This window comes from Alosa pseudoharengus, unplaced genomic scaffold, assembly GCF_046254945.1.
Source record: "Alosa pseudoharengus isolate Yale_2024_CS ecotype anadromous, Long Island Sound unplaced genomic scaffold, YU_APseudo_1.1 YU_APseudo_1.1_scf_1, whole genome shotgun sequence".
Classification (NCBI taxonomy): Eukaryota; Metazoa; Chordata; class Actinopteri; order Clupeiformes; family Clupeidae; genus Alosa; species Alosa pseudoharengus.
Genome location: NW_027468564.1, coordinates 4,441,469 through 4,468,659, shown reverse-complemented (window position 1 = coordinate 4,468,659; position 27,191 = coordinate 4,441,469). Strand labels below are relative to the sequence as shown.

The following is a 27,191-nucleotide window of genomic DNA, read 5'->3' as shown; positions in this document are numbered from 1 at the left end:
TGAAGTTATTTTTACAACATTGTTCAGTTTCATGTTGGCATTTCTTATTACATGTCCCGTAGATGGTGATGATACAGCTAAATCAAATTTAAATTGTGTGAGATGCATAAGGCCTATTCCATGTTGTCTTTTGTGTGATGAAGTTGATCTGCACTTAAACTGTGTTCTATTTCATAAAGGATTTAAGCAAAATATGTGAAAGAAATTTCAAAAAAATGAATAATCACAACGGAAATACGCTGAATATGTTTTTTCATTGATGAAGGTCTCCCTCTGGTAGCCTCAATTAAATTTGATAATTCCAAGCCAGATTGCTTGAAGTCTGTATGTTAATGTAACCTGCACACTAGTTGTAACTGTAACCTGCACAATAGTTTTCTATCTTGAATATAGCTACAGCTGGAATGAAAGTTGAACAATATCAGGTAGTGTAGGAAATGAATTCTTGAAAGTAAATCCAGATATTGTAACCTTAGAGTAGCAGGTCAGACTGGCCTAGCAAAATAAAATATCAGGCCTTGAAATAGGCTGGCAAAGTCAAAGTAACTGTAGAGTAGCCTTATACATAATTTGCATTGAATTAATTTGTACCATTTAATCATGTAACTATGTTTAACTGCAATTGTCCAAAGTGTGGCCCTCCGCTTACTTTGCCAAAGTAACTGTGGCCCTCAGACTAAAACTGTTGCCCACCCCTGGGCTAAATAAAAGCGAAATCAAGGCTTCTGTAGTACCACTCCAGCCCAGGAGGTGGAAGTAGTACACCTTAATCTTGGTTTACCAGTCGCCATTAAATGGTAGAAAAGAAGATCTGAATATTCCTCCAGTAGGCTGCTCTGAAATAGGGGAATTTCACAACAAAAACAAAGTTGTATTTCGTCGTTGAGTGAGATTACCCTGAATGGAGGAATATAGAGTAATGGAATCGGTTTGAGGTAAGCTTTGCTTTTAATATCTTAGTATTAGCCTACTCATAAATCTTACGATAGTATTAACTACCGGCGGTAACCTACTCAAAAATCTTACAACAGCAGCACTTCAGTCTTACAACAGCAGCATCAGGGAAAAGACAGACTGCTAACGTTACACAGAGTTCCCCGGTGTCCAGGACACATTTCCAACGATCGGATCATTCAATGTACTCGCCTAATGATCCCCATTTCCCAAGTGTGATGTGGCAGTGATTCATTAATTTCCTCACTCTCCACGTCAAGCTAGTTTGTGTAGTGAGCGTTGCCTTACATCGCTCAGGGGTGCGTTTCCCAAAACCATAGTTGCTAACCTGTTAGCAACTTAGTTGGTTGGCAATGGGAAATTGCATTGCAACCAACAAACTTGATAACTTAGTTAGCAACTATGCTTTTGGGAAACATGTCAAGTGCTAGGTGGTGGTGATGAAACAATTAAATCGTTTTTAAAAGCGGAGATATAGCGTTTTGGAACCAAGCTCTTCAATTAGTAGGCTACAGTGGAACACGCAGTTGCAGTTGATAACAGACTTGAGTGGAAATGTTGCAAAATAATCCCATTCGTTACAGTCTGAAAGCGAATTCAAGGCTCCTGTAGTCCCACTCCAGTCTAGGTGGTGGCAGTAGTTCACCTTAATCTTGATTTACCAGCCACCTTAAATGGTACCGAAGAAGATCTAAAGATTCCACATACAAAAAACTAAAGTTTGCTTTGCAAACAAAGTTTGGTTAGCATCTATTGAGATTACACTGAATGGAGGAAGGGCCACATATAGGACAGTAAGGTCTGTATACATGACAAATGCATACGTTTAGAGTCAGGTGTAGAGAATAGGACATGGTGTTTAAAGCCACCTGAGGCGAATGTTACAAGAGGTGAGATGGTTACTATCCGGTATGATAATGCATTAATAACGAGCTGTGTGTGCAACGTGTTGATGATGTTGTTGAACGGATGATAAATATTGTGCCCTCTTCTTGCTATGTTCATGCTCTGTTTTTCAGACCGAGGAGGTAATGTGAGTTTGAAAGGTGTTAAAATAACACCAGCCTGTTGGCCCTGTTTTCCTCCTTTCCTCTATAAATACAGACAAGAATCTCCGGACAGGATCCTCGGACCGTTGCTATGGATCTTGGGCTGTCGGTAAGCTCTGACGGTAATGAAGCATTCCAGCTGCTAACACCAAAAGTAGAGGACATTAAAGAAGAGCAATATGATCACATGATCACATGTCAAGACGACGAGGAGGAGAAGCCGCTCACTGAGCTGTTCTGTAAAATTGAGTCTCTTGGCTCTAATGAAGCATCGCAGACAACAGTGAAGTTTGAAGTGAAATTAGAGGATGATGAGGATGAAGAAGACGACCAAGAGGATGATGAAGAATACCAAGATGATTCTCTTCAGGGAGGTAGGACTTAGGAACTACATACTGATACACTAAGAGTTCATTAAATAAAATGTTGTCAGTTTGCTGATATGTAGTAGTCTACCATTGGATCCATTAGAATGGATTTACTACCATTTTGCCAGGTTGATGGGGTCAGGTGGAGTCACTGGAGTCCTAAACTGACCTGTTCCCTACAGACCCTGTGTCTCTGGCCCACTCACACACACACACACACACACACACTCACACACACACACACACACACACACTCTCTCTCTCTCCCTAAGGCTACAGGCTGAAATGTGTTGATGCCGTCACAATTGAACACGGTCTTTGCTCCAACATTTGCACTGCAGTCCTCAGCTCCTAACCCGACCTGTTCCCTACAGACCCCGTGTCTCTGGCCCAGATGAAGAGGGTATCAGTGGTGCTGGTGGACTGCTGTAGAACACAAGGCCAGCGAGCGAAGGAGGAGGACATGCAGACGCAGACCAATGGAGGTGCACATCAGATCGAGACCAGTAAGATACAGACACACACACACACACACACGCACACACACGCACACACGCACACACACACACACACACACACACACACACACACACACACACACACACACATTAATCTGTGACTGTGTTAAAAGGGCTGAACCCAGACAAAATGATTCTAATCTAATTCTTACAATTTTCACATTTAACAGGGCAAACTGTAGTAGGGATGTTCACATTGGATTTTTTTCATCACCGATAGTCGATGCTCCTCAATCGCCTATTCACCGTTAAGCGATAAGAAAATGTAGGCCCATTTAGAACGGATAAGTGTCACATAAATAAAAAAAAGTGATTTACTTTTTTCAAGTGCAAACAATTCACTACTTATGTAAATAACGAGGAAGAAGTTGACAGATGTCTTGCTTGCGTGGTGGACAACAAAACTAAACTAACATTTTATCCTCCAGCTAAAATGCGCTTAAATGGCAGGTCTGGCAGCCTATGTTTCTCGTAAGATGATAAAATATTTTTGAAATCAGGGTAGGCACACTTTCAAATATATAAGCATGTTAGAGTGCTGGAACAAAAACAGTTCCAGTCTAACTGATTATCACCAACCAACCAAGTTGTGTCAAAGCAGACAACCTCAATGATTTTGATTCCTAAATAGCATGTCAGCTGTGGATTTAGTCGTGCTTAAGTCACTCTGGAGTATAAGTCGTATCAGTCAAAAATTTGTTGTGAAGAGGAAAAAAGCCAGTAAGATACACACACACACACACACACACACACACACACACACACACACACATTCTTCCTAAGGCTACTTCTACATCAGGGGTCGGCAACCCGCGGCTTTGATCCCTCTGATGTGGCTCAGCTTTTGAAATTAATTAATGAGTATTTAATTCAAATGTATTTTATTTTAGTTCGTTCATTTTCAAAATGTAATAAATCTGAGTAATTTAGCCTATATAACTTTGCACCTCACTTGACTCCGTAACCGTAGCTGCTCAATATTGTTACATTCGCGGTTCGTTGCCATGTCAATATCAAACAAAATCACCAATTTCCCTACATTTCAGTCAACGAGAACACTTTAATTGTTATTGTTGATGTGTGCGCTTGCTGTAGGCTAGATAAGGAACATGTCAAAAAGGAAACGTCAGCGAACACAGCTTGCAAGCGCGAACACAAGGCTGAAATGGGAAAGTTTCCATCCGAAGGCTGATTCTGATATCTGTATTCTATATAGCTCTATATTCTGATTCTATATCGCACACTGCAACGAGTTAGTAGCCTATTGCTGTGTTAACCCTGTTCGGTTCCACTTGCATGTGAGAAATCTTTCTCACATATGAAAAAATATAAAGACAAACCTGCGCACACGTTTAAGGGCAATTCCGCCCAAAACGGTCACATCCATAAAGCCAACACAGTGCCATGGTATTTATTTGACGTTGTGGATATGACAGTTTTGCGTGGAGTTGCCCTTAAATGGTGACAGCCTCAAATCTTGCATGAATTTTCACCTCACTGAATATGAGCCAGCCAGACTCCAAGGCCATCACCAAATGTAATCTCTGGTAGGCCTAATGTTCAATTTCGCCAATGACATGTCAACGAAAATTGAGTGTTGTGTTGACTATGATATTACTTTGCATACCAAAGGACACTGGGAAAATAGGGGGTGGTGTTTAGCCTAAGTCATTCCACTTTACATTTCAACTTACTTGCACATTAAAACTAGTAGAAAATGTAGGCTGTTTAAAAATCCTCTGTTGAATGAAAGTAACTGTACGTTAAATATCCAACCTTTTTCTTGTAACCATCTTTATGTGTCCCTTCTGAGACTCTCTTGCAGTGATTGTAATTCTATACATTTGTGGTTGAAGGCTTCAGATCAGTTTATTACCGCTTTCACTCTGTGTTTGTAGTTCAGTTACGCTTCCTGGGGGAGTAGCTTGGTAGAACAGCGAAGAGCGGTGAAATGCAGGGGGTTATGGGAGTTGTAGTTCAGTTAGGCTTCCTGGGGGAGTGGCTTGGTAGAACAGCGAAGAGCGGTGAAATGCAGGGGGTTATGGGAGTTGTAGTTCAGTTAGGCTTCCTGGGGGAGTGGCTTGGTAGAACAGCGAAGAGCGGTGAAATGCAGGGGGTTATGGGAGTTGTAGTTTTTCACCCACATTAGCCAAAAACACATGTTTGCCTTTTTCTCAGTCAAGAAAGCACTGATTTCATTACCGTATGACTCCACATTTCTGCTACATAAATGACCCAAATAAATACACATTCATCTTCCCAGCGGTGAAACGCTCCTTTACTGGATGCTTTTGGCTCAGATGTTTAATCATCGTTGACGTACTGACGCGAGTTCTGCCCTGCAGTGGACACATTGCACTTTGCCTTCTTTTCTAAGTTTAAAATTTTTTGGATGTGCGCACTTCACAGTATGTTTTTTCTTTTCTAAGTTTGAAATGATCTCCAAACTGTGGACATTCTCTGCCTTTTACGGACGGTTTCTTTGCTCTCTGTCATCGCGCCAATTTAATTCTGAAAGCGGTGTGCACGTCAGTAATAACAGTCCGTGTGAAACAATAATCCCTGAGCTGAGCAGGCCACATAACGCAAGTGATAGGAATTAGGCATGGGCAGTTCGCGACTGATTCGTTCAGAAAGAACAAATCCCGAAGGTGAACGATGAGAACTGATTCCCAAAACAAGAGAACTGGTTCTTTTTTAACATACAAAAATATGGTCACGTAATAAAAGATATAAACGAACAGAGCTTAATCTCCCTCGACCGTATATCGCGATTGAGTCTAAAACGTGAATGAGAGTAGGCCTACTACAGCAGGTCGCAACCGCGTTGCCATGAGTAAACAAATGATAGGCCTGGCTTTACTTACGTGCCTGCCTGCCAGCGCTAGAACTTGGAAAACGCCATATGATTCTTACTGCATTCCATTCAGTATATTTATGAAAAAAGGCACTTATGTGCTTAATATTAAGCTTGATATTTACATAAATTATGTAACCATATGAGACGGTGTTCTAAAGCATATTTTGACTTAAGGAACTGAAAGAACTGAAAGAACGAATCAAACGAACGATTTGTGAAGGTGAAGGGAACTGAAAGAACTGGTTCCCGGAATAGAATCATTTGGCCCATGCCTAGGAATTAAGCAAAGCTTCGAGGTAGAGCATTTTCTTCAATCATTTTTTGTAATCGAATTATTCGAGTAATCGTTTCAGCCCTAATTGTGATAGCCTTGTAATTATTAACATACTCGTTGTTTGCTTCTTTTGTTGATTGATCAATAGCCTACTGTAGTAGTTTATTGGAAATAGAGGGGCAATTTTCAAGCGAATGCAGAAGTGCCACTCACCCTGTTACGAGTTGATAAACCATTGAAACTATTTTGAAAACATTATTTTAAGGTACAAAAACTATTTGGTTTTGCTTTAATCAAATTTGTTTTGGTAAAATGCCAAATCCTTAATAGATGTACACAAACAGTTGTAAAGCTTGGGTGCACCAAGACAAACCTATTGGCAAATTTGGATTTGGAGTTTTTGACATAGCAGAGGCTGAAAAATAGGCTACTTTTTAGCTCTGTTTTGAGGTAGACCGGTGTCCTGAACAACATCAGTCAAAACTGGTAGCCTTTGCTAATAAACTTAGAAAAACAAATTTGCATTTACTGTTGGTTAACATGCACCAATGGAGGTTGGTGGTTATAAAAATAACGGAAGAAGGAAGGTGCACTTGATTGATTGAACAGAATAGAAGTCATCTTTTGGTGATATTATGAGAAACAATGAGACATTAACATGCATTAAGTAATGTATTAACATAACCATAACCAATTAATTACATTTACACAGGACAGCTACCATAGATGGGGGTGGCAACAAATCAAAGAAAAACAAAACAAGCAAACAACAAATTACAATTCTTCCAACTCATTAACATGTAAATGTAAATATAAATACATACATTGTACCAGTGGCAGCTGGTGGTTATGAAAATAACGGAGGAGGGAAGGTGCGCTTGATTGGTGTTGGGAGGCACATAGGGCTGGGCGATATACCGAATATACTTGATACATTGCAGTTTGCTGTATGTGAGATGTATTAAAGTGGTATATCGCAAATATCAAGTATTTCACGGTCATCATTTTTTTAAGCAGCAACGCTTACTTCGCAGTTTTGTGTCCCTATCTCTCCTAACCTCTCCCCCTCCCTCAGTAAAAACGTGAACAACGCATGTCACATCATGTTGGCCTGCCACAGATTCCAGATTCATTGGCGCGCCCCTTCCACGTATAACATGTAAAAAAAAAGGGACATATTTACTGGTTGCACATGTGCGACTGGATGTAAAATTCAGTCGCATACTCTCAAATTTTTGGGTTGCAAAATGTGACCATTTGGTCGCAGTCTGGAGCCATGTCCTCTGATATCCACTCAACCTGTTTCTCCTACACAGACACGCACGGACACACACACCAATCACTTCCCTAACACACACACACCATTTCATCACCCCCCACCACACACACACACACACACACACACATATAAATAATTTTTGCAGACTGGAATTGTGCCGTTTTGCTCCCATAGAAACAAATTACGTTGCTCTATCTTGTTAGTAATCTAAGATCTTTGCCTTAAGTGCTTATGCCTCATTCTAATTCTAAGTCTCTATGGTAACTCTTACAGGTGCATCAAAATATCCACACGGAACACAACAGAATGATGAACTCAACCTGCATCAATGTTCCCAGTGTGGAAAAGCATTAAAAAGGGCCACAACTCTTAAAATCCATATGCTTACTCACACTGGAGAGAAGCCTCATCAATGTGTCCAGTGTGGAAAAGCATTTACACAAATGTCAAAGCTTAACCGTCACATGCATACTCACACTGGCGAGAAGTCTCATCAATGTGCCCAGTGTGGAAAATGTTTTTATCAACCATCAACTCTTAAACGCCATATGCGAACACACACTGGTGAGAAGCCTCATCAATGTGCCCAGTGTGGAAACGCATTTACAGAAATGTCAAGTCTTAGGACCCATATGTTTACACACACTGGAGAGAACGCTCATCAATGTGCCCAGTGTGGAAAATGTTTTTATCAAACATCAACTCTTAAACGCCATATGCGAACACACACTGGCGAGAAGCCTCATCAATGTGCCCAGTGTGGAAAAGGTTTTTATCAAACATCATCTCTTAAAATCCATATGCTTACTCACACTGGAGAGAAGCCTCATATATGTGCCCAGTGTGGAAAAGGTTTTTATCAAACATCAACTCTTAAAAGCCATATGCTTACTCACACTGGAGAGAAGCCTCATCCATGTGTCCAGTGTGGAAAAGCATTTACACAAATGTCAAATCTTAGGACTCATATGCTTACACACACTGGAGAGAAGGCTCATCAATGTGCCCAGTGTGGAAAAGGATTTTATCGACCATCAGCTCTTAAAATCCATATGCTTACTCACACTGGAGAGAAGGCTCATATATGTGCCCAGTGTGGAAAAGGTTTTTATCAAACATCAACTCTTAAACGCCATATGGGAACACACACTGGAGAGAAGCCACATCAATGAGCCCAGTGTGGAAAAGCATTTGAATGGACCACAATTCTTAAACACCACATGCTAACACACAGTGGAGAGACAGGTCATAAATGTGCCCAGTGTGGAAATTGTTTTCTATTTGCTTCATCTCTTAGATCCCATATGCTTACACATACGGGAGCGAAACCTCATACCCTTCCCTGGAGAGAAGCCTCATAAATGTTGGAAGAGGTTTTTCACACACATCAAGTCTTTCACGCTGTGGTCAAAAATATCCAGGCAACACTCAGGTGTGAGGAACCACTGCAGGTTTATTCACGATACCGGGAGCAGGTCACTAGCAACAGCATGTTCCAGTAACACTAGCCTACCCAAAGTTCTCTAGGGCGAAGCCCCATCTTATACATGTTAATTACATTGGTAATACAAATCACATGAGTACAGTGGTCTTTTCCAAAAATCCTCATACATGCAGAAATACAACAATACATATACACTTCTTGGACATAGCATGTGATCCATGCGCCATACGCAAGTCATGTGGCTACTCCAAGTAAGTAGATAATTGGTCAATACAATACATATACATCCTTCAGCATTCTCTTGCCATAGTCTAGTTCCTGTCGGGATATTCCTAATATTACTGCCTCAGGCAGAATACCCTTAACTCGTGACAAAGGGGGTCGCATGACCTTTATTAGAAAATCATGACATGGAGAGAGCAAATGACAGACAAAGCAAAATTGATGCACAGTATTGAATATATAGAAAGCATAACACAGAATATAAGAAAATTAAATGTTAATCACTTCTATGTAATAAATGTTGGTAATCCAAAATTTCTCCTTCATTTCCCCCCTATGGGGCTTAAGGCCACAAAGAAATTTTAGTAATAAAAAAGAAATAAAAAAGAATCTCCAATAACATTGTCCAAAAATATTTCCGCGTCATCATATCAGGGTAAAACTCATTTCACATTTCAATATCATTCTATCAAATCTTTTGTCCAGTTTTATTTATCCAAACAGAATCCATTAATGTTAACATAATATTCAAGGACGAACCACCTAAAAATTGTTCTATCCCTGTTACACCTACTATGTTAAGGCAATCTTTACTAGTACACAGTCGAGATGCAGAGCATGCAGAATCATCAGAAGTCCTCTAGGGAAAAACACGCATTAAAAAAAAAAGACTTTTCTTGGCACACCCAGCAGGTCTCATTCGTCCCTGCTACAGTTGTTCTAACTTGGAAAGCCACTTCACAGGCTTTATTAGAACCACAGATCTCCTCCTCTGGAGAAGTGGGCATAATCAGTAAGAACACACAGAATAACAACACTAGCCCCACTCTACTCCCAGTTACAAAACAACAAAGACTATTCTATCTTCAACAGCAGAGCTGGCTTGGGTTTTTTAGGCCCTCCCCAGGTCACTGTCCAGCGATGATTGAATATCTAGCTAAACTGGAAATAAAACAGTGCTAGTTTAGTGTATACTGATATCTTGTTTCTACTTTTAATATCCACCACTGATTTGGATGATGGATGGTTGAATCCACTAATTTAAATGGACACTGGTGTACCACACTAATTGATTTCCCTACCCTCAATGGACTTCACACTTTACTTAGTAAAATGTGTAACAATCAGAGTACTCCCTTCATTTGCAGTCCAATACTTTCTAGTTGTAATGCAGGTTAAAACAGCAGGGTCTTGCAACACTTCCCTTATCCCCGATGGAACATATATCCAAAGGCCTACTGGCGAAGTTTGCCAAAACCTCCACTGGTCAACCTCAAGCATAAAGTCACAATCCGTTGAGATAATGTTCCGGTTCTTTCACCACTCTGCAGTGTGACAGATGAATCCAAGAGTCTCTTTCCGCAATTCTCACTGCGGTAGGTGTAGACAACAGAACTTGATACGGCCCGCGCCACCGTTCTTCATTCCAGCGTTTTCTTCGAAAGTCCTTAACAAGCACTGGGTATGTATCCAGAAAACTTTGAGGCAAAGCAAACACCACCTGTTAAGAAACAAAAGATAGAGCAGCAATCAGTTCTCGCATGTAACCAGACAAGGTACCAACTACATGAGGTTAGGATTAGGTAAACCTGGAATTGGCATGGGACGGGCAGTCAAAATCTCAAATATGCTTAAACCTTTTGATCTTGATGCACGGCCTCTGAGGTAGAGGAGAGCCAAAGGTAGAGCAGTCAACCAATTCCATCCCATTATTTTAGTCAATTTATCTTTCAACATTCCATTAACATTCTGGCCATTTTGAAAACATATCTACAATTACAAGGCAATATTCATAACTTTTGCATTTTGTTAATTGATCAATTGAATAAAATCCATTATAATATATTCAAACGGGTCTGATGGTGGTGGGTGATGCCCTTCTTGGGTTCTCACTGTGGGTGCGGTATTATGTTTAAGACAGGTAATGCACCTATCACAGTAAGCAGCTGCCGCGGTGGTGAATCCTGGTGCAAAATAAAGTTGTTCTATTGTTTTTACCATAGCTGTTGCACTCGCATGATCTAAACCATGAGTAACTTTAGCAACTATATGAAAACATGATTTTGGTAAAACAGGCTTCCCTGTTGGAGTATGTAGCCACAAATCATCATTATTCTTTTTACAATTTTTCCATTTTCTTTTTTCTTTTGTATCTGCCGATTTTTGTGCTTCTTTTAAAGCTTGACCTGATGTCACTATATCTGGTATATGCAAATTCAAATTCAAAAACAATTGTGTTTTGTTCAAAAGTCTTAAAAACTCTGGTGGTATCCTCCTCTCAACTCCCCCCATCGCGGCACTTTTAGCAGCCGAGTCAGCCCTCTCATTACCAAGGCTGACCTCATCAGCGCCTCTAATATGCACTGCATATTTAACCACTGCTAAAGCAGAAGGAAGCTGAATTGCCTCCAGCAACAATACAATGAATTCTTTATGTTGTACAGGTTTACCAGTAGCCGTAAGAAAGCCTCTTTCTTTCCATATTGCTCCATGGTCATGAACAATTCCCCATCAATAACGACTATCAGTGTATATGCAAACAGATTTTCCAGCTGCCAACACACAAGCACGAAAAAGTCCTATCAACTCAGCAGATTGGGCAGAAAAAGTTGGAGGGAGCGAGTAAGATTCAACCACTTCAAATTGATTCACCACAGCGTAGCCACTTCCTACCTCTCCAGATTCCAAGCGTAATGAGGAACCATCGACATAAAAATTAAGTCAGGGTTAGTAAGGGGTTCCTCAGATATATCAGGACGAGGTTTAATACAAATTGTTATGACATCACAGCAATCATGGCATGACAACGTACAAGTGTGACGTGCTAAAGTCAATAACACATGTTGGTACGAGAGGAGGCGGGCAGTTGTCAGATGTGATGTCTTTGCTTGTAAAAGCAATGCATCCACGTCATGTGGAACATGAACAGTCAAAGGATGCATTAATACTAGATCCGCACAAGCCATTACTGCATTTGAGGCAGCTGCAAACAAGGCACACAGCCTCTTGCTACCGGATCCAGTCTCTTTGACAAATAGGCTATTGGTCTATACTGTCCACCATGCAACTGACATAATACCCCAGACATGTAACCTCCTTTTTCACACACAAACAAATGAAAATCAAGATCATAATTAGGCAATCCCAAAGCTGGAGCTGAAGCTAAAGCTTGTTTCAAAATCACAAAAGCAGTCTCACAGTCGTCAGTCCAAGTTACAATGTCAGTCAAACTCTTACAAGCATTTGCGCATGCTCGGAGAGGTTGTGCTTTCTCCGAGAAGTCTAAAATCCAAGCGCGGCAATAACCAATCATTCCTAAGAAGTTTAACAATTGCTGCTTTGTCCTGGGTCTCGGACAGCCAGTAATTGCAGTGATGCGTGACTCATCCAGGGCCCTTCAGCCAGGAGTAAGTATATGACCCAAGTACTTAACTTGCTCTTGGCAGAGTTGCAACTTTTCTTTAAGAGACTTTAAGTCCCTCCCTGGCCAGGTATTTCAGCAATGCCACTGTGTCAATCAGGCATGATTCTTTTGATGGACTTCCTAATAAAACATCATCAACATAAGAAATAACAGTACTTCCTGCCAGTGGAGTAAATTGTCAGACAGGCCACTAATGCCTCATTAAACACTGAAGGTGATTCTGTGTATCCCATAGGCAAACGACTCCAAGTATACCTTTGACCTTTAAAGGTGAAGGCAAAATTGAGAGGCAGGATGTACTCTTATCGTAAAAAACGCATTTTTAATATCAATTACAGAATAAAACTTCGCAGTGGATGGCAGACTAGAGAGAATTGTGCAAGGATTTGGCACAATAGGATGCCTCGGGTGAATAGCGTCGTTAACAAGTCTTAAATCTTGCACAAATCTCCAAGTGCCATCAGACTTCTTAACGGGCAAAATTGGTGTGTTAACTGGGGAGGAACTGCAATGCACAATAGCTTCCCTGTCCAATAATGATTTGAATACGGGCTCTATCCCCTGCTCAGCCTCTTTCGACAACGGATATTGGGCTTTCCACAGGTAATGCAATGTTTTTGCGCATATTTTTAATGGTTGAGCAGTAGATAGTCCCAAAGTCATAACTATCAGCTGCCCAGAGATTATCTGGAACAGCGACTAACATATCTGCTTTCTCTTTTAAAGAGAGAACCCTCCATTCATCGGGTTGGGTTAATGAGTGTATTAAACATGCAGAGAGCTCTTTCTGCACAGGAGTAACTTTCAAAGAACACCATTGTTGGAAAAAATACGCAGCTTGTTATGGTGAATAAAACAAATTTGGGGATATCTCGGACCACTGTCCAATCTTTAGCATTCACACACGCTTTCACAAATGGACCTAAATCAATCCAATTTTCTTGGGCTTTTACCAATGCAACATGTGGATAAGAATTTGGGTTTGCAAACAAATATTTCAGACCTGGAGACAGGTCTACTACTACTGGAGAGTAGATTTTAGAGGTCAATACGCCGGCTACATCAATAGTCTCAATACTATTTCCTATCTGGTACCACTCTTTCACATACAGCTTGATCTGGAGAGCCTTGAAAACATGCGATTGTACACTGAAATTGCTCAGGGGTTTCTGTCTTTTCTAGAACCGAGATCGGAGATTTTAATGCTGAACTAATGTCTTTACACTCATATCCTATCTTTGTGGGGTTAACTTTCTGACAATACAGATAAATGGGCCCTTCTATACCTACTCCTTCAGGAGAAAGAAAAAGTGTAAGATTTAATTTACACATTAGATCTCGGCCTAGTAAATTTTCAGGGCAAACACTGCTCACGAGAAAAGAATGTTCTACTGTCTGATGTTCATATTGAACCACTAAAGGGGTAGAAACTGGTTCTGCAACTGATTGGCCTGAAGCTCTTGTTACATATATAACTGTATTGCTTTTTAATGTTAAAAACGTACAACTATCTTTCCTTCCAAGTGTACTAACATCCGCTCCTGTATCAACTAAAAAGATACATCATTACCATTCAGAGAAAGAGTTAGCTTAGGTTGTGCGGCAGCATTCAAAGTCAGTTGGGGATAAAGTTCATAGGGTGATACAGAAGTGTTGGTGAGGGGTCCCGGAGCCCCCTGTTCAGAGTCTTCTCTGTCCTTTTCAGAATTTCCATTCTGTGTCCAGACCGGACCCTGAGGGCGTCGTTGTGATGATTTATCCCCGTCTTGTCTCCAATCACCCTGCTTCGGACAATATCTCGCTATGTGTTCTACGTCTCCACAATTCCAGCAACCGTTTCTTTCAGTCCACCTAAATCCTGTTCTCCACAAAGTTTGCCACTCTTCCCAAGAATTCTCTAGCAGTCTGTTGTAAGCTGAGAAATAGCCATTTTAGTCCAATCTTCAGTAGCTGAATACTTAGGGGCAGGGACAGCCACAGCTGGTTGTGGTGCAGGGGGTGATGAAGGGAATGGTGGTGGATATTTACAAACTATAAGGGCTGGATTGTCAGGTTCACTCTTCTGCACATAGACTTCAGTTGAAATGTCCATAGCTCCGCACAAACCTTCTCTCTCTCTCTCTCTCTGGCCCTGCTCTTTCTGGTCCATAACTTTTTCTGTTCCATAACTTGCTTTCTCTTCTCCTCTCTTTCCCTCGCTTCTCTTTCCCACTTTTCAAACAAATCATACTTAACCCTCTATACCCCAATATAATTTTACAACAATGCTCCAGATTCCTGGGAATTCCGAAAGAAAAAGCCATTTTTAGAAACATTTCAATTAACCATGAATAACTTGAAAACTAATGAAAAGTGTCCATTGTAAGTTTCTTTCAGTTTAAAGATTGGAAATGGCTCTTGAAAATGATATGTGTACCATTAAGCATTCTACATTCAAGTTTTCCATAGACGACCATCGAACTGTATCAAAAAGGATATTTTGTGACAAAACAAGTGTTCACTCCTCTTTTTAACCTGGAAAAAATAGTTAATGTAATAAATTAAAATATTTGTTTTTACTGTAGGCATATTTAAGTATTATTTTACATAACATATCAACATCTCAGGTGACTGAGGTGTTTGTTTTAACTTCTTATTTGTTCAGTTAGCAAAGTGTGGCATACGGTCCAAAGATTTTGAGTTTTTCATTTAAGACATTTTCAGTTGTGCCATCAGTCAGTGTGAATTTCCACCCCTATCATTAAATACATAACTGAGATAGGAGAACAATGATACATTTTTTTTATTTTGGATGTTGTCTTATTGTAGAATAATATTAAGATAATTGTTTTACAAGTCAATAAAATCATTGAAACACTGCGAGATAATAAAAACTGAGTCAATATAAACAAGTAATACTCAACAAGTAACAATAACAATAATAATATTAATAATAATAAATAATAACAATAATTTTACAACATGTCATGGAATTCATGGAAACACGGTCCCATTCTGCATAACGCAACTAAACAAGTGGAGCAGCCAAACGACGTTTCTACACATCTACCACTCTTAGCGCGCCTCCCCCTTCTAATGCAGCTCACACAGCCTTTCTTACGCCCCAGAAAATGTACTAGTGAGTGCCCCTGTTTTAAATTTCTTGACACCACAAAATCTACTGCCCCTGTCTGCAATCCCTGGGCACCCCGCTTCCTCCCAGAGAATTGGTCACACAAACCGTGAACAAGTTCTAATTTGAACGCCTTGAGAGACCAGGACCTCCTGTTTTTGGGCAGTGGCTTCTGCTGAAGCATCCATATGATGTAAGCATTTATGATGGAGATATTTAGCATACCCCAGAAAAGGTACTTCCACCACTTCTTTCCTGTTCGGCCGACATTATAGTAGCTCCGAAATTGGTCCAGGTGGTCAACCCCTCCCATTTTGCTGTTATACTTGGAGATCTCATCAGGGACAGTGATCAATTCTGGGTTAAATTTAGTGCGAGGCTTCATATGATCAGTGCCAGAACTATTGGTACTAATAACGTATACCTCCCTCTTATCCATCCATCGGCAAATCATCATTCCCTCTCTCATCACTCTCCTGCTTTCCCCCACCTCTAATTTATCCCTCAATATATGCTTTGGAAAGCCCTTTGATGTCTTCCTTATAGTACCACAGTAGTATGTATCGTTCATTTGCAGCTCTCTTACCAACGGAAGCGAAGAAAAAAAGTTATCAGCATACACATGAAAATTTGCCCCAAGGTAGCCCTGCAACAAATCCATAACAACCCTGTGGGCCAACCCTTTCCCACTTGTGCCATCTTTTCCTGTGTATACACTAAAGGCAAGACAGTACCCTGTCTGGGAGTCGCAAAGGCACCATATCTTGATTCCCCACTTCACAGGTTTTTTTGGCATGTACTGCTTCCAGCGCAGCCTCCCATCAAACTTGATCATAGCCTCATCTACGGACAAGGACGGCCACGGACTAAACAATTTGGGGAAGTTCTCCTGGAGAACTCTAATAAATGGGCGGACTTTGGTCAGTTTATCAGTTGAGTTTGACTCAGTAGGCCTACTACATTGAAAATATTGGCAAATTGATTCGAATCGGTTCCTGGATATTCTGTCTGCAATATATGGAACACGGACAGCAGGATCCATGCTCCAGAAGTCTGACAGACATGGTAACCGGTGGATACCCATTAATATGTTGAAACCGATAAAGGCTCTCATTTCATCCTCTGTCACATTATACCATGTGGCGGTGGGAGTTTGTGATGCAGCATACATATTCGTACATTCAACAAGCATTGTAAAAAAACACACCCCAACGAGCTGCAATAAAATGTCCAGGACATTGGTCACTGTAGCTCGTGGGCCTGCTTGGACATCACATTTTTCAATGGATGGAGATACTAACGTTTCAGACCAAAGTTCCTCTTCATTTGGCTGATTCATCTCTACTACTCTTGGTTCTCTTCCTCTCCATCCCCTTCCCACCCCACCTCTTGCTCCCCCTCTGGCCCCTCCCCTTCCTCTCCCTCTCCCTCCTTGCTGTTGACCTCTCCCTCTTCCTCCTTGTTGTTGACCTCTTCCTCTCCTCACTCTCCCTGTCATCTCCACTGTTTCCTCTTCAACCTCTTCTACCACTTCCAACATCTCCACCTCATCTTCCTCCTCATTCATTTCCTCTCTCTCCACTTCACTCTCCTCATCTCCTGAGCTATGGTCTGACACATCGGATAGATTAATCTATGAGCAAAAAGTAATAGAATAGTCAAAATAGACAGTTGACAAAATATTTTAAAACATGATGGCCACACCAAAATAGTATAAACATGATGGCCCTACATTATTTAAAAAGAGGGCACTATTGCTAATGAGACAGATGTAAAGTGGCCTATATATCTATATATGAATCTATAGGCAGTGTCTGTGATAATTGCTTAGATTCTCTTGATGATCATTTACAACACTCACAACACATAGGCCTGTAGGAGGCGAGCTACTGGGCCTTACTTTGCAGATAATATATAGGCTAAATATATAGATAGATTCATGTTACCTGTTATTGTAGGCCTACACATAGTTTGTAGGCCCACACTAACAGGGAGCATTAATCTATCTAGCATAGTATCTGGCTATATATCTAAATTTCTATCTATCTATCTATCTATCTATCGATCATATATCGATCTATCTAGTCTATCTATCTATCTATCTATCTATCTATCTAGTCTATCCAGCCGTAAATCCATCCCGTCCAATACAATTCGCTCATGGGATCTCGTGACTACACAATAAAATGTCCCTCCCCTTCATTCATTCATTCAATCGGTCGGAGGCAGACGGATCAGATCACGCACCGTAACCTGTTGCTAATAGTGGGCCTAGGGCTAGGCTAGTATGACCGTCAGGTTTTTAACAGGAAGATGTCACGTTTATCTTGCCACCCACCCGTTGACCAATAAAAGTGAAATCAAATCTGAGTTATCGTCAGACCGTCACTTTGCTGGGATGTTTTTCTGTGCTAGTCGCTGGAGGTCCAACTGGATTAGCGCTACCTAATGTTACAACTGACGAAGTCTATACACCCGGACAAATACCAGTGAACTCATTACAATATCGCACATGGATACTAAAAGATGTGATAACAATAGAAAGAAAGTTAAAAAGTCAAGTTTGAGTCATCAATTGCGACCAGGTAGGATAAACAACTAGCCCACCCCCTCGCATCGCCTGAAACATAGCCTATAGGATAGGATCTAAAGTTAGCGCTAGCTATCAAGTATCGTCAGTGACAGCCACTGATGAAAACTTCAGTTTAGAGTGGTGTATGTATTGAAAATGATTAGTTTACCACTTACATCTGTGTCACCATCATCAAACATGGAAAGGCCATCTACTAGCTCCTGTAAGTTTTCTGTACATATCAAAACAGTCTTCAAGGCTGAACAGTCGTGGTCTTTTCGGTGCAGACATATTGACGATATGGCTTATTTTGTGATAAAGTTTCAACCTGAGGTAATGATTTCAGAGGTTACAAAGTTGCATTTTTTGCGGCGGGAAAGAGAGTAAAAAATGTATCAAAATGAACCAATGATAGACCTATGGCTAGTGTTTCAAGGAATTAGCTACATGACTTTTACTGGGTAGAGACATGCAAGCTAGCCAGTGACTTCAGGCGAACCCCCGCTCCCTTCGTGGCAGACACTGGCACCTCATAAGAAAACGAAAATATGTCAAAATATTTCAATACAAACATATTGTAATAATCATGAATATATGTTGACAAGAGTCAAACGTATTTATTAGGCTTGTAGGTTATATTCAGAAATAACATGTTCCCTTGTTTTTTTCCCATTATAACATGCCGGCCGGCCGCGGCCGTTACAGGAGAATGTAGAACGGCCGTCGGGGGCCGCTCTGGGGTATAGAGGGTTAAAAGGCCTAGCCTTCCTTTCCATCTTAGCCCTACATTCAGTTAACCTTTCAAAACTCAACGTACCATTTAAAGGAAATTTTCCTTCAATCCATCTACTCCACTTATTCAATAAACATTCATCTACACATTCAGGTCCATATCTTTTAAACATCCATAATTATGTATACCTTTGGGCAATTTAACAGTTTAACTATTCCCCATAGCAGTGTCCCTTTAATATATTTTTATTAGCCAAATTACCTCACGCCTAAAACCGAGCAAACTATCAGAGTACAATAGCAATGTTCTCAACCAATCCAATCCCCGTATCAAGTGCTTTAAGCCAATCCTACCGATTGCTTCTCTTAGCAGATCCTTTATCGATTGCTCTTCGGCTGTGCTCACAAGCCAACCTTTCTACCTTCCTACAAGTAGAGCAGATTGCTTCGGTGGCACCCCGGCACACAAGCCAACTTTTAACTACAAAGCGGTAGAAAAAAATCGCTTCCCACTCACCACTTAGGTGCCTGTGACCACAATACGGTAATACCGTATCCGAGACACAGGATGACTCCCTTCCGGCAAGGATGGGTCCCGCGGGCGTTGTTGCCTTTTTTCCACGGTATTATCCCAAAATCAAAAATAGATCTCCCGTAAGCGCTTTTCGGGTCCTACGCCTCCCAGGTTTCACCGCCGCGTCTCGGAGTTAGGTATCCCAACCGCTGCCACCAAAATGTGGTCAAAAATATCCAGGCAACACTCAGGTGTGAGGAACCACTGCAGGTTTATTCACGATACCGGGAGCAGGTCACTAGCAACAGCATGTTCCAGTAACACTAGCCTACTCAAAGTTCTCTAGGGCGAAGCCCCATCTTATACATGTTAATTACATTGGTAATACAAATCACATGAGTACAATGGTCTTTTCCAAAAATCCTCATACATGCAGAAATACAACAATACATATACACTTCTTGGACATAGCATGTGATCCATACGCAAGTCATGTGGCTACTCCAAGTAAGTAGATAATTGGTCAATACAATATACATCCTTCAGCATTCTCTTGCCACAGTCTAGTTCCTGTCGGGATATTCCTAATATTACTGCCTCAGGCAGAATACCCTTAACTCGTGACAAAGGGGGTCGCATGACCTTTATTAGAAAATCATGACATGGAGAGAGCAAATGACAGACAAAGCAAAATTGATGCACAGTATTGAATGTATAGAAAGCATAACACAGAATATAAGAAAATTAAATGTTAATCACTTCTATGTAATAAATGTTAGTAATCCAAAATTTCTCCTTCAACGCCACATGTTTGAACACAAAGTAAAACAGGAACACGAAGAATACAACGAAAGACACAAATTGTATTTGTTTGAGATAGCACAGAACAGATGGTCGATTGATAGAATGATGAACTCAGCCTGCAGCTCAGAGGAAGTTTACACCACTGTGCCGTTTGTAGGAGTTTGAACAGAACACAAAACGGAAGATCCACGGACAGAATGATGAACTCAACCTGCAACTCCCTCATTAGAAGGCATGAAAATGTACTCTACTGTTATCCGATTTATTCTTATTTTTTTTCTTCTACGTATTTGTGTGTTTAATGCGGCTTCAACCGTTTGACGTAGAAACTTTGTTCAAACTGAGTTGCGTAGGTCTTACTTTGGGGACTTCAGCTATATACTGTTCAACTTTGTAACTTTTATACTTTTTGAACTATTAATTAAAAACTACTAAAAATGTCCCCATAGACTTAACATTGGCGATTATGACATCACACTATGCCAAGTGTTCCGGCCACCGATGTAAGTTTTGAACCCATTTTCTATAAGCCACATGTCTCCCTAACATTCCAACATTGAAATTGTTTTCCAACGAAACAAATAAAGACAAAAATAGCTATGTTCATGATCTGTCACTGTCTCCTCAAAGCTCTGGTACACAGCCACCTGTTCTCAGAGGCTCTAGACTCAGAGATGGTTGATAAACTAACCTAACATATTTTTGGCGAGAACTAGTAGACTACCACAAAGTTGCTGAACGTATGTTATTTCAGGTTTGTTTGCAACAATATATAAGTTTAACCAAAGTTCTTAGCTGCTAGCTAGCTAGCGAACATTCCCATTCACTTTCCGTGTACTGTGCTAAAGTTAGCTAGCTAGCTAGCTCGGTTAACGGGGCAAAATTAAATTATTCATTCCGTGTCCGAAAGAGTGTTTAATTGGCATCACACACAAACAATGACTGTAAAATAGTATACAAAATTATATTTATATGTTATTATTGCTTATTCAGAGAAAAGTTTCTGTTTTGACACACCTTTTTAGGAGTCCGGAACTAGTGCCATTTCGTTCCATTGGTGAATCGTCTTATGATTCATCTTAGTTAACTATAGAATCTTTGATAAGGCTACAGATCCTGTTCAACTGCTTCCTCTGCCCACAACTGTTTCAAAATAAAAGTCCTCACTACAATAATTCTATATTAAATAATTGAACCATTTTAACTACCCAACTATTTAACTGTTCAACCTTTCAAACTGTCAGTTGTCCTCAACTATGACTCATACCAACTGTTTCCTCTGCCCACAACTGTTTCAAAATAAAAGTCATCACTACAATAATTTCATATTAAATAATTAATATAAATATTCTAGCAGCGTACCATCCAACCCGCCCTTGCAGCATCTTAGGGCACTTAGAATCCTATGTTCCTAGGGGAACTCAAATTCATGCTGAAGGAAGCTAAGGAGGATTACAGAAAGAAGGTGGAACAGAAGCTGCAGGAAAACAACTTGAAGGAGACATGGGACTGCATGAAGGTTATCACTGGCCCGAAGAAGAACAGCAGCTCTGTGGAGGGGGACCTGGACAGGGCGAACCAGTTGAACCACTTCTACAACAGGTTTGACTGCCCTGCTCCAGCTCCAATTGCGGTGGTCTGTCCACCATCCCCCAGCCCCCACCCTCACACCCCCTCAATACCAGTGCAACACTCACCTCCATCATCACAGGCTATCGTACCCCCACCATCACTGGATTTTGCACCCCTCCCCCACATGGCGATCACAAACAATGAGGTGACAACGACCTCAGTCAACAGCCATCAGACACACAGATCCCAGATGCACCCCTCCCCCTCCCCTCTCACCCCTCACCATTACAAAAGATCAAGTGACAGGCCAACTCAAGAAATTGCGCAGCAATAAAGCAGCGGGGCGTGACAGACTGTGTCCAAGGCTACTCAAGGCCTGTGCTGCTGAACTGGGGGAGCCACTGAAGCACATCTTCAACTTGAGTCTACGCCTTGGACAAGTTCCAACACTGTGGAAGACATCATGTCTTACCCCTGTCCCTAAGAAGCCATACCCTAGTGAGCTTAATGACTACAGACCTGTCGCTCTTACATCACATGTGATGAAGACAATGGAGAGATTGGTCTTAGGCATGCTCAGACCCCTGGTACGCCATGCACTAGACCCGTTACAGTTTGCATACCAGGAGAAAGTGGGTGTAGACGATGCCATCACTTATCTTCTACACAGGACACATTCCCACCTAGATAAGGGGAAAAGTGCTGTGAGAATCATGTTCTTTGATTTCTCAAGTGCTTTTAACACCATCCAGCCCCTCAGATTGGGAGACACAGGGAACTGTGCTCTCTCCAGTCCTGTTCACCCTGTACACATATGACTTCTGCTACAACACCGAGTCATGCCACATGCAGAAGTTTTCTGATGATACTGCAATTGTGGGGTGTATCAGGAACGGGCAGGAGGAGGAGTACAGGAGCCTGGTGGAGGACTTTGTGCAATGGTGCAAACTCAATCATCTTCAACTTAATACTTCAAAGACCAAGGAGATGGTGGTGGATTTCCGCAGGTCTAAGCCCACTCTGCTACCAGTCCTCATTGATGGGGTCAATGTGGAGATGGTTAGCACCTACAAGTATCTGGGTCTCCACCTGGACAATAAACTGGACTGGTCAGCCAACACTGATGCACTCTACAAGAAAGGGCAGAGTAGGCTGTACTTCCTGAGGAGGCTGCGGTCCTTCAATGTGTGCAGTAAGCTCCTCAGGATGTTTTACCAGTCTGTTGTTTCGAGCGTCCTCTTCTATGCAGTAGTGTGTTGGGGAGGAAGCACAAGGAAGAAGGACGCGGGGCGAATTGACAGGCTGGTAAGGAAAGCTGGCTCTGTAGTGGGAGGTGAACTACTCCAGTCACAGTACTCACTTCAGTATCTGACAAAAGGACCCTGAACAAACTGATCAACATCTTGGACAATGAGTGTCACCCACTCCACACCACTATTGTTAAGCAGAAGAGCCTGATCAGCTGGAGATTTCGCTCACTGCCTTGCACAACGGACAGACTGAGGAAGTCATTTGTCCCCAGGGCCATTGAACTGTTCAATGCCTCACTTAAGGGAAGAGGAGAGAGACCTCTTGGCATAGTCTGTCTGCCTCTTCACCCCCTCCATGTTTGGCACTGTCTGTCCACTAGCCACTTGTACCACTGTCTTTATGCCTCACTGTTTGCGTGCTATATTAGCACATTTGCACATATGCATAACCCCCCCCACAATGCCACAGCCGAACTGTGGCCACACTTATACTTTTTCTTAATAGTTCAATATATAGATATATAGACTTTACTTTACTTATTTCTGCATTGTTGCACTGGTCTTACTCATTTGCACTATCACCATGACCACTATCACCATTGCACTACCACCATGTCACTCATTCACACAGAGCACCTTACCATACCTTACTATGTACAGGAAATCACAGGATCAGTCCCTGCCTCAGTCATTGCCATTGCAAGCGCCTCTGATTGATTAATCACCACTATGTGGATACTGTTTTTAGAATTGATTTAGATTAAGTGTTAGTATAATTTGTATTTTTGTAAATTGTATTTTAGTATATTTTTATATATTGTATTAAGTGTCAGTTAGTATAATTTGTATTTTAGTATATTTAGCATATTCTTTATCTTGTACTGTCCTTATTATATTGCTTAGTTGTGTTTTTATATTATATACTTTAATTACTCTTTCTGCTGTTAGAGAATGTGTTTGTGTTGTATGTATGCTGCTGAGACCTTGAATTTCCCCTGGGGATCAATAATCTATCTATCTATCTATCTATCTATCTATCTATCTATCTATCTATCTATCTATCTATCTATCTATCTATCTATCTATCTATCTATCTATCTATCTATCTATCTATCTATCTATCTATCTATCTATCTATCTATCTATCTATCTATCTATCTATCTATCTATCTATCTATCTATCTATCTATCTATCTATCTATCTATCTATCTATCTATCTATCTATCTATCTATCTATCTATCTATCTATCTATCTATCTATCTATCTATCTATCTATCTATCTATCTATCTATCTATCTATCTATCTATGCCAAGTGTTCCGGCCACCTCCAGCAACTGTCTGTCTCAGGCTTTAAGCATACAATATGGCTCTATTAAGAATACAGATCCTGTTCAACTGCTTCCTCTGCCCACAACTGTTTCAAAATAAAAGTCCTCACTACAATAATTCCCTATTAACTCATTGAGTGCCAAAAACGTAATATTATGTTTTTCCTTCCCATGCGTTGAGTGCCAAAAACGTATTTTAGCTTTTTTTTTAATTACGAAACTAGACACCCTAACACACCTTATATGTGATTTTGGGAACTCTGTAATGAATGGAAATGAAATATATGATGATCGAAAACTCATGAAAATGCACAATCTGGACATTTTATCTGGACATTTTATCATAACTCGGTTGCCGCTTTGGGTCGAATCAGTGACGCATGCACATCAGGTCAAAACCAGGCCATTTTCGTGGGTCTATCACTAGGTGGCAGTCTCGCCAGGTCTTGCTGATCACTTCCCGGAAAGTTTACACAAGTAACAGGCAACACTTCATATTTCATGAAAGACGTTATATCTCCATTTCTAGAAACTTTTAATCAAAATAGCGATTTTGATGAAAACTAGCCACTGTTTAGCTTGGGATTTCTCAGGAACAGAGGCGTGTAGAAATACACGGTTTGCACCCACTGAGAGCTTAAAGTCTCACCTTTTAAACGAGCCATTGTATGTGTTCATAGCTATAACACATAATATGCTGTGGCTGTACAAAAATCATCAACAATGGTCTAGATTGCTGGCACTCTAGGACAAAGCTTCCGAAAAGAGCTCGGCATTCAATGAGTTAATCAAATTTGTTTTGGTAAAATGCCTAATCCTTAATAGATGTACACAAACAGTTGTAAACCTTGGGTGCACCAAGACAAACCTATTGGCAAATTTGGATTTGGAGTTTTTGACATGGGAGAGGCTGAAAAATAGGCTACTTTTTACCTCTATTTTGAGGTAGACTGGTGTCTGAACAACATCAGTCAAAACTGGTAGCCTATGCAAATAAAGTTACAAAAACAAATTAGCATTTACTGTTGGCTAACATACACCAGTGGTGGTTGGTTGGTAAAAATAACGGAAGAAGGAAGGTGCGCTTGATTGATTGAACAGAATAGAAGTCATCTTTTGGTGATATTCTGAGAAACAATTAGACATTAACATCCATTAAGTAATGTATTAACCATAACCAATTAATTATATTTACACAGGACAGCTACCATAGATCATCAAATCAAAGAAAAACAAAACAAGCAAACAAAAATGTTTTGCTCCCATAGAAACAAATTACGTTGCTCTATCTTGTTAGTAATCTAAGATCTTTGCCTTAAGTGCTTATGCCTCATTCTAATTCTAAGTCTCTATGGTAACTCTTACAGGTGTATCAAAATATCCACACGGAACACAACAGAATGATGAACTCAACCTGCATCTCCTAGAAGGACATCAATGTACCCAGTGTGGAAAAGCATTTAAAAGGGCCACAGCTCTTAGAATCCATATGCGAACTCACACTGGAGAGAAGCCTCATCAATGTGTCCAGTGTGGAAAAGCATTTACTCAAATGTCAAAGCTTAACCGTCACATGCTTACTCACACTGGCGAGAAAGCTCATCAATGTGCCCAGTGTGGAAAAGGATTTTATCAAACATCAACTCTTAAACGCCATATGCTTACTCACACTGGAGAGAAGGCTCATCAATGTGCCCAGTGTGGAAAAGGTTTTTATGAAACATCATCTCTTAAAAACCATATGCTTACTCACACTGGAGAGAAGGCTCATCAATGTGCCCAGTGTGGAAAAGGTTTTTATCAAACGTCAACTCTTAAACGCCATATGCTTACTCACACTGGAGAGAAGGCTCATCAATGTGCCCAGTGCGGAAAAGGTTTTTATCGACCATCAGCTCTTAAAAGCCATATGCTTACTCACACTGGAGAGAAGGCTCATCAATGTGCCCAGTGTGGAAAATGTTTTTATCAAACATCAACTCTTAAAAGCCATATGCGAACACACACTGGCGAGAAGCCTCATCAATGTGCCCAGTGTGGAAAAGGTTTTTATCAAACATCTTCTCTTAAAATCCATATGCTTACTCACACTGGAGAGAAGCTTCATATATGTGCTCAGTGTGGAAAAGCATTTAAACATATGTCAAATCTTAGGACCCATATGCTTACACACACTGGAGAGAAGGCTCATCAATGTGTCCAGTGTGGAAAAGGTTTTTATCGACCATCAGCTCTTAAAAGCCATATGCTTACTCACACTGGAGAGAAGCCTCATCAATGTGCCCAGTGTGGAAAAGCATTTACACAAATGTCAAATCTTAAGACCCATATGCTTACTCACACTGGAGAGAAGCCTCATCAATGTGCCCAGTGTGGAAAAGCATTTACACAAATGTCAAGTCTTAGGACCCATATGCTTTCTCACACTGGAGAGAAGCCTCATTAATGAGCCCAGTGCGGAAAAGCATTTGAATGGACCACAACTCTTAAACACCACATGCTAAGACACACTGAAGAGACAGGTCATAAATGTGCCCCGTGTAGAAATTGTTTACTATTTGCTTCAGGTGTGTGAGCCCACCCCTCCCCCCCCCCCCGCCAAAAAAAAATAAAGAAAAAATAAAGTAATTTTGAATAAATATACATTTAGAAATTATACGATTTGATGCTGTTTAACTCATTTACAAATGTTGCACTGTCACTTTAAGAGTATTGTCTAGGCTTCACTGTATTCATAATATTTTGCCAGCTCCAATTAATTATAGCCTATGGCTGGTCCACAAACTCTAACATTGTTTGTGCCACATTTATAGCACAATATTAGCAATGATAAGTATACTATTAAGTTGGTATAAACAACCTTCATTCCTTTGGAAATATAAGTATTTAATGACATGCTAGCTAGACATTTT

At 40.7% G+C, this 27,191-nt stretch overlaps 2 protein-coding genes across 4 annotated transcripts in view; both read left to right on the top strand.

The window, feature by feature from the left end:
• Positions 1–811: 811 nt before the first annotated feature.
• On the top strand, positions 812–26,868 carry LOC143136058 (uncharacterized). Of its 2 annotated transcripts, none has more exons than XM_076296518.1 (4): positions 812–935; positions 2,059–2,377; positions 2,746–2,877; positions 25,647–26,868. In XM_076296518.1, exons 2-4 carry the CDS (start codon positions 2,095–2,097, stop codon positions 26,723–26,725), a joined length of 1,494 nt encoding a protein of 497 aa, XP_076152633.1. In that variant the 5' UTR covers positions 812–935; positions 2,059–2,094; the 3' UTR covers positions 26,726–26,868. The 2 variants fall into 2 exon arrangements, with proteins under 2 accessions (XP_076152633.1, XP_076152641.1); XM_076296526.1 differs by lacking the exon at positions 25,647–26,868 and adding an exon at positions 7,576–9,170.
• Positions 2,795–27,191, top strand: part of LOC143135933 (uncharacterized) — a 50,768-nt gene continuing 26,371 nt past the window's right edge. For both annotated transcript variants that reach the window (XM_076296309.1, XM_076296301.1), the window contains exon 1: positions 2,795–2,877. In XM_076296309.1, the coding sequence (XP_076152424.1) occupies positions 2,851–2,877 (27 nt within the window). In that variant the 5' untranslated portion in view covers positions 2,795–2,850. The remainder of the gene's footprint in view (positions 2,878–27,191) is intronic.

Excerpts from the sequence above, each read along its gene's own strand:
- LOC143136058 (XM_076296518.1), top strand. The coding sequence starts at position 2,095 with ATGGATCTTGGGCTGTCGGTAAGCTCTGACGGTAATGAAGCATTCCAG. Across the intron at positions 2,378-2,745 it reads AGATGATTCTCTTCAGGGAG|ACCCCGTGTCTCTGGCCCAG; the intron begins GTAGGACTTAGG and ends TGTTCCCTACAG. Across the intron at positions 2,878-25,646 it reads TGCACATCAGATCGAGACCA|GTGTATCAAAATATCCACAC; the intron begins GTAAGATACAGA and ends TAACTCTTACAG.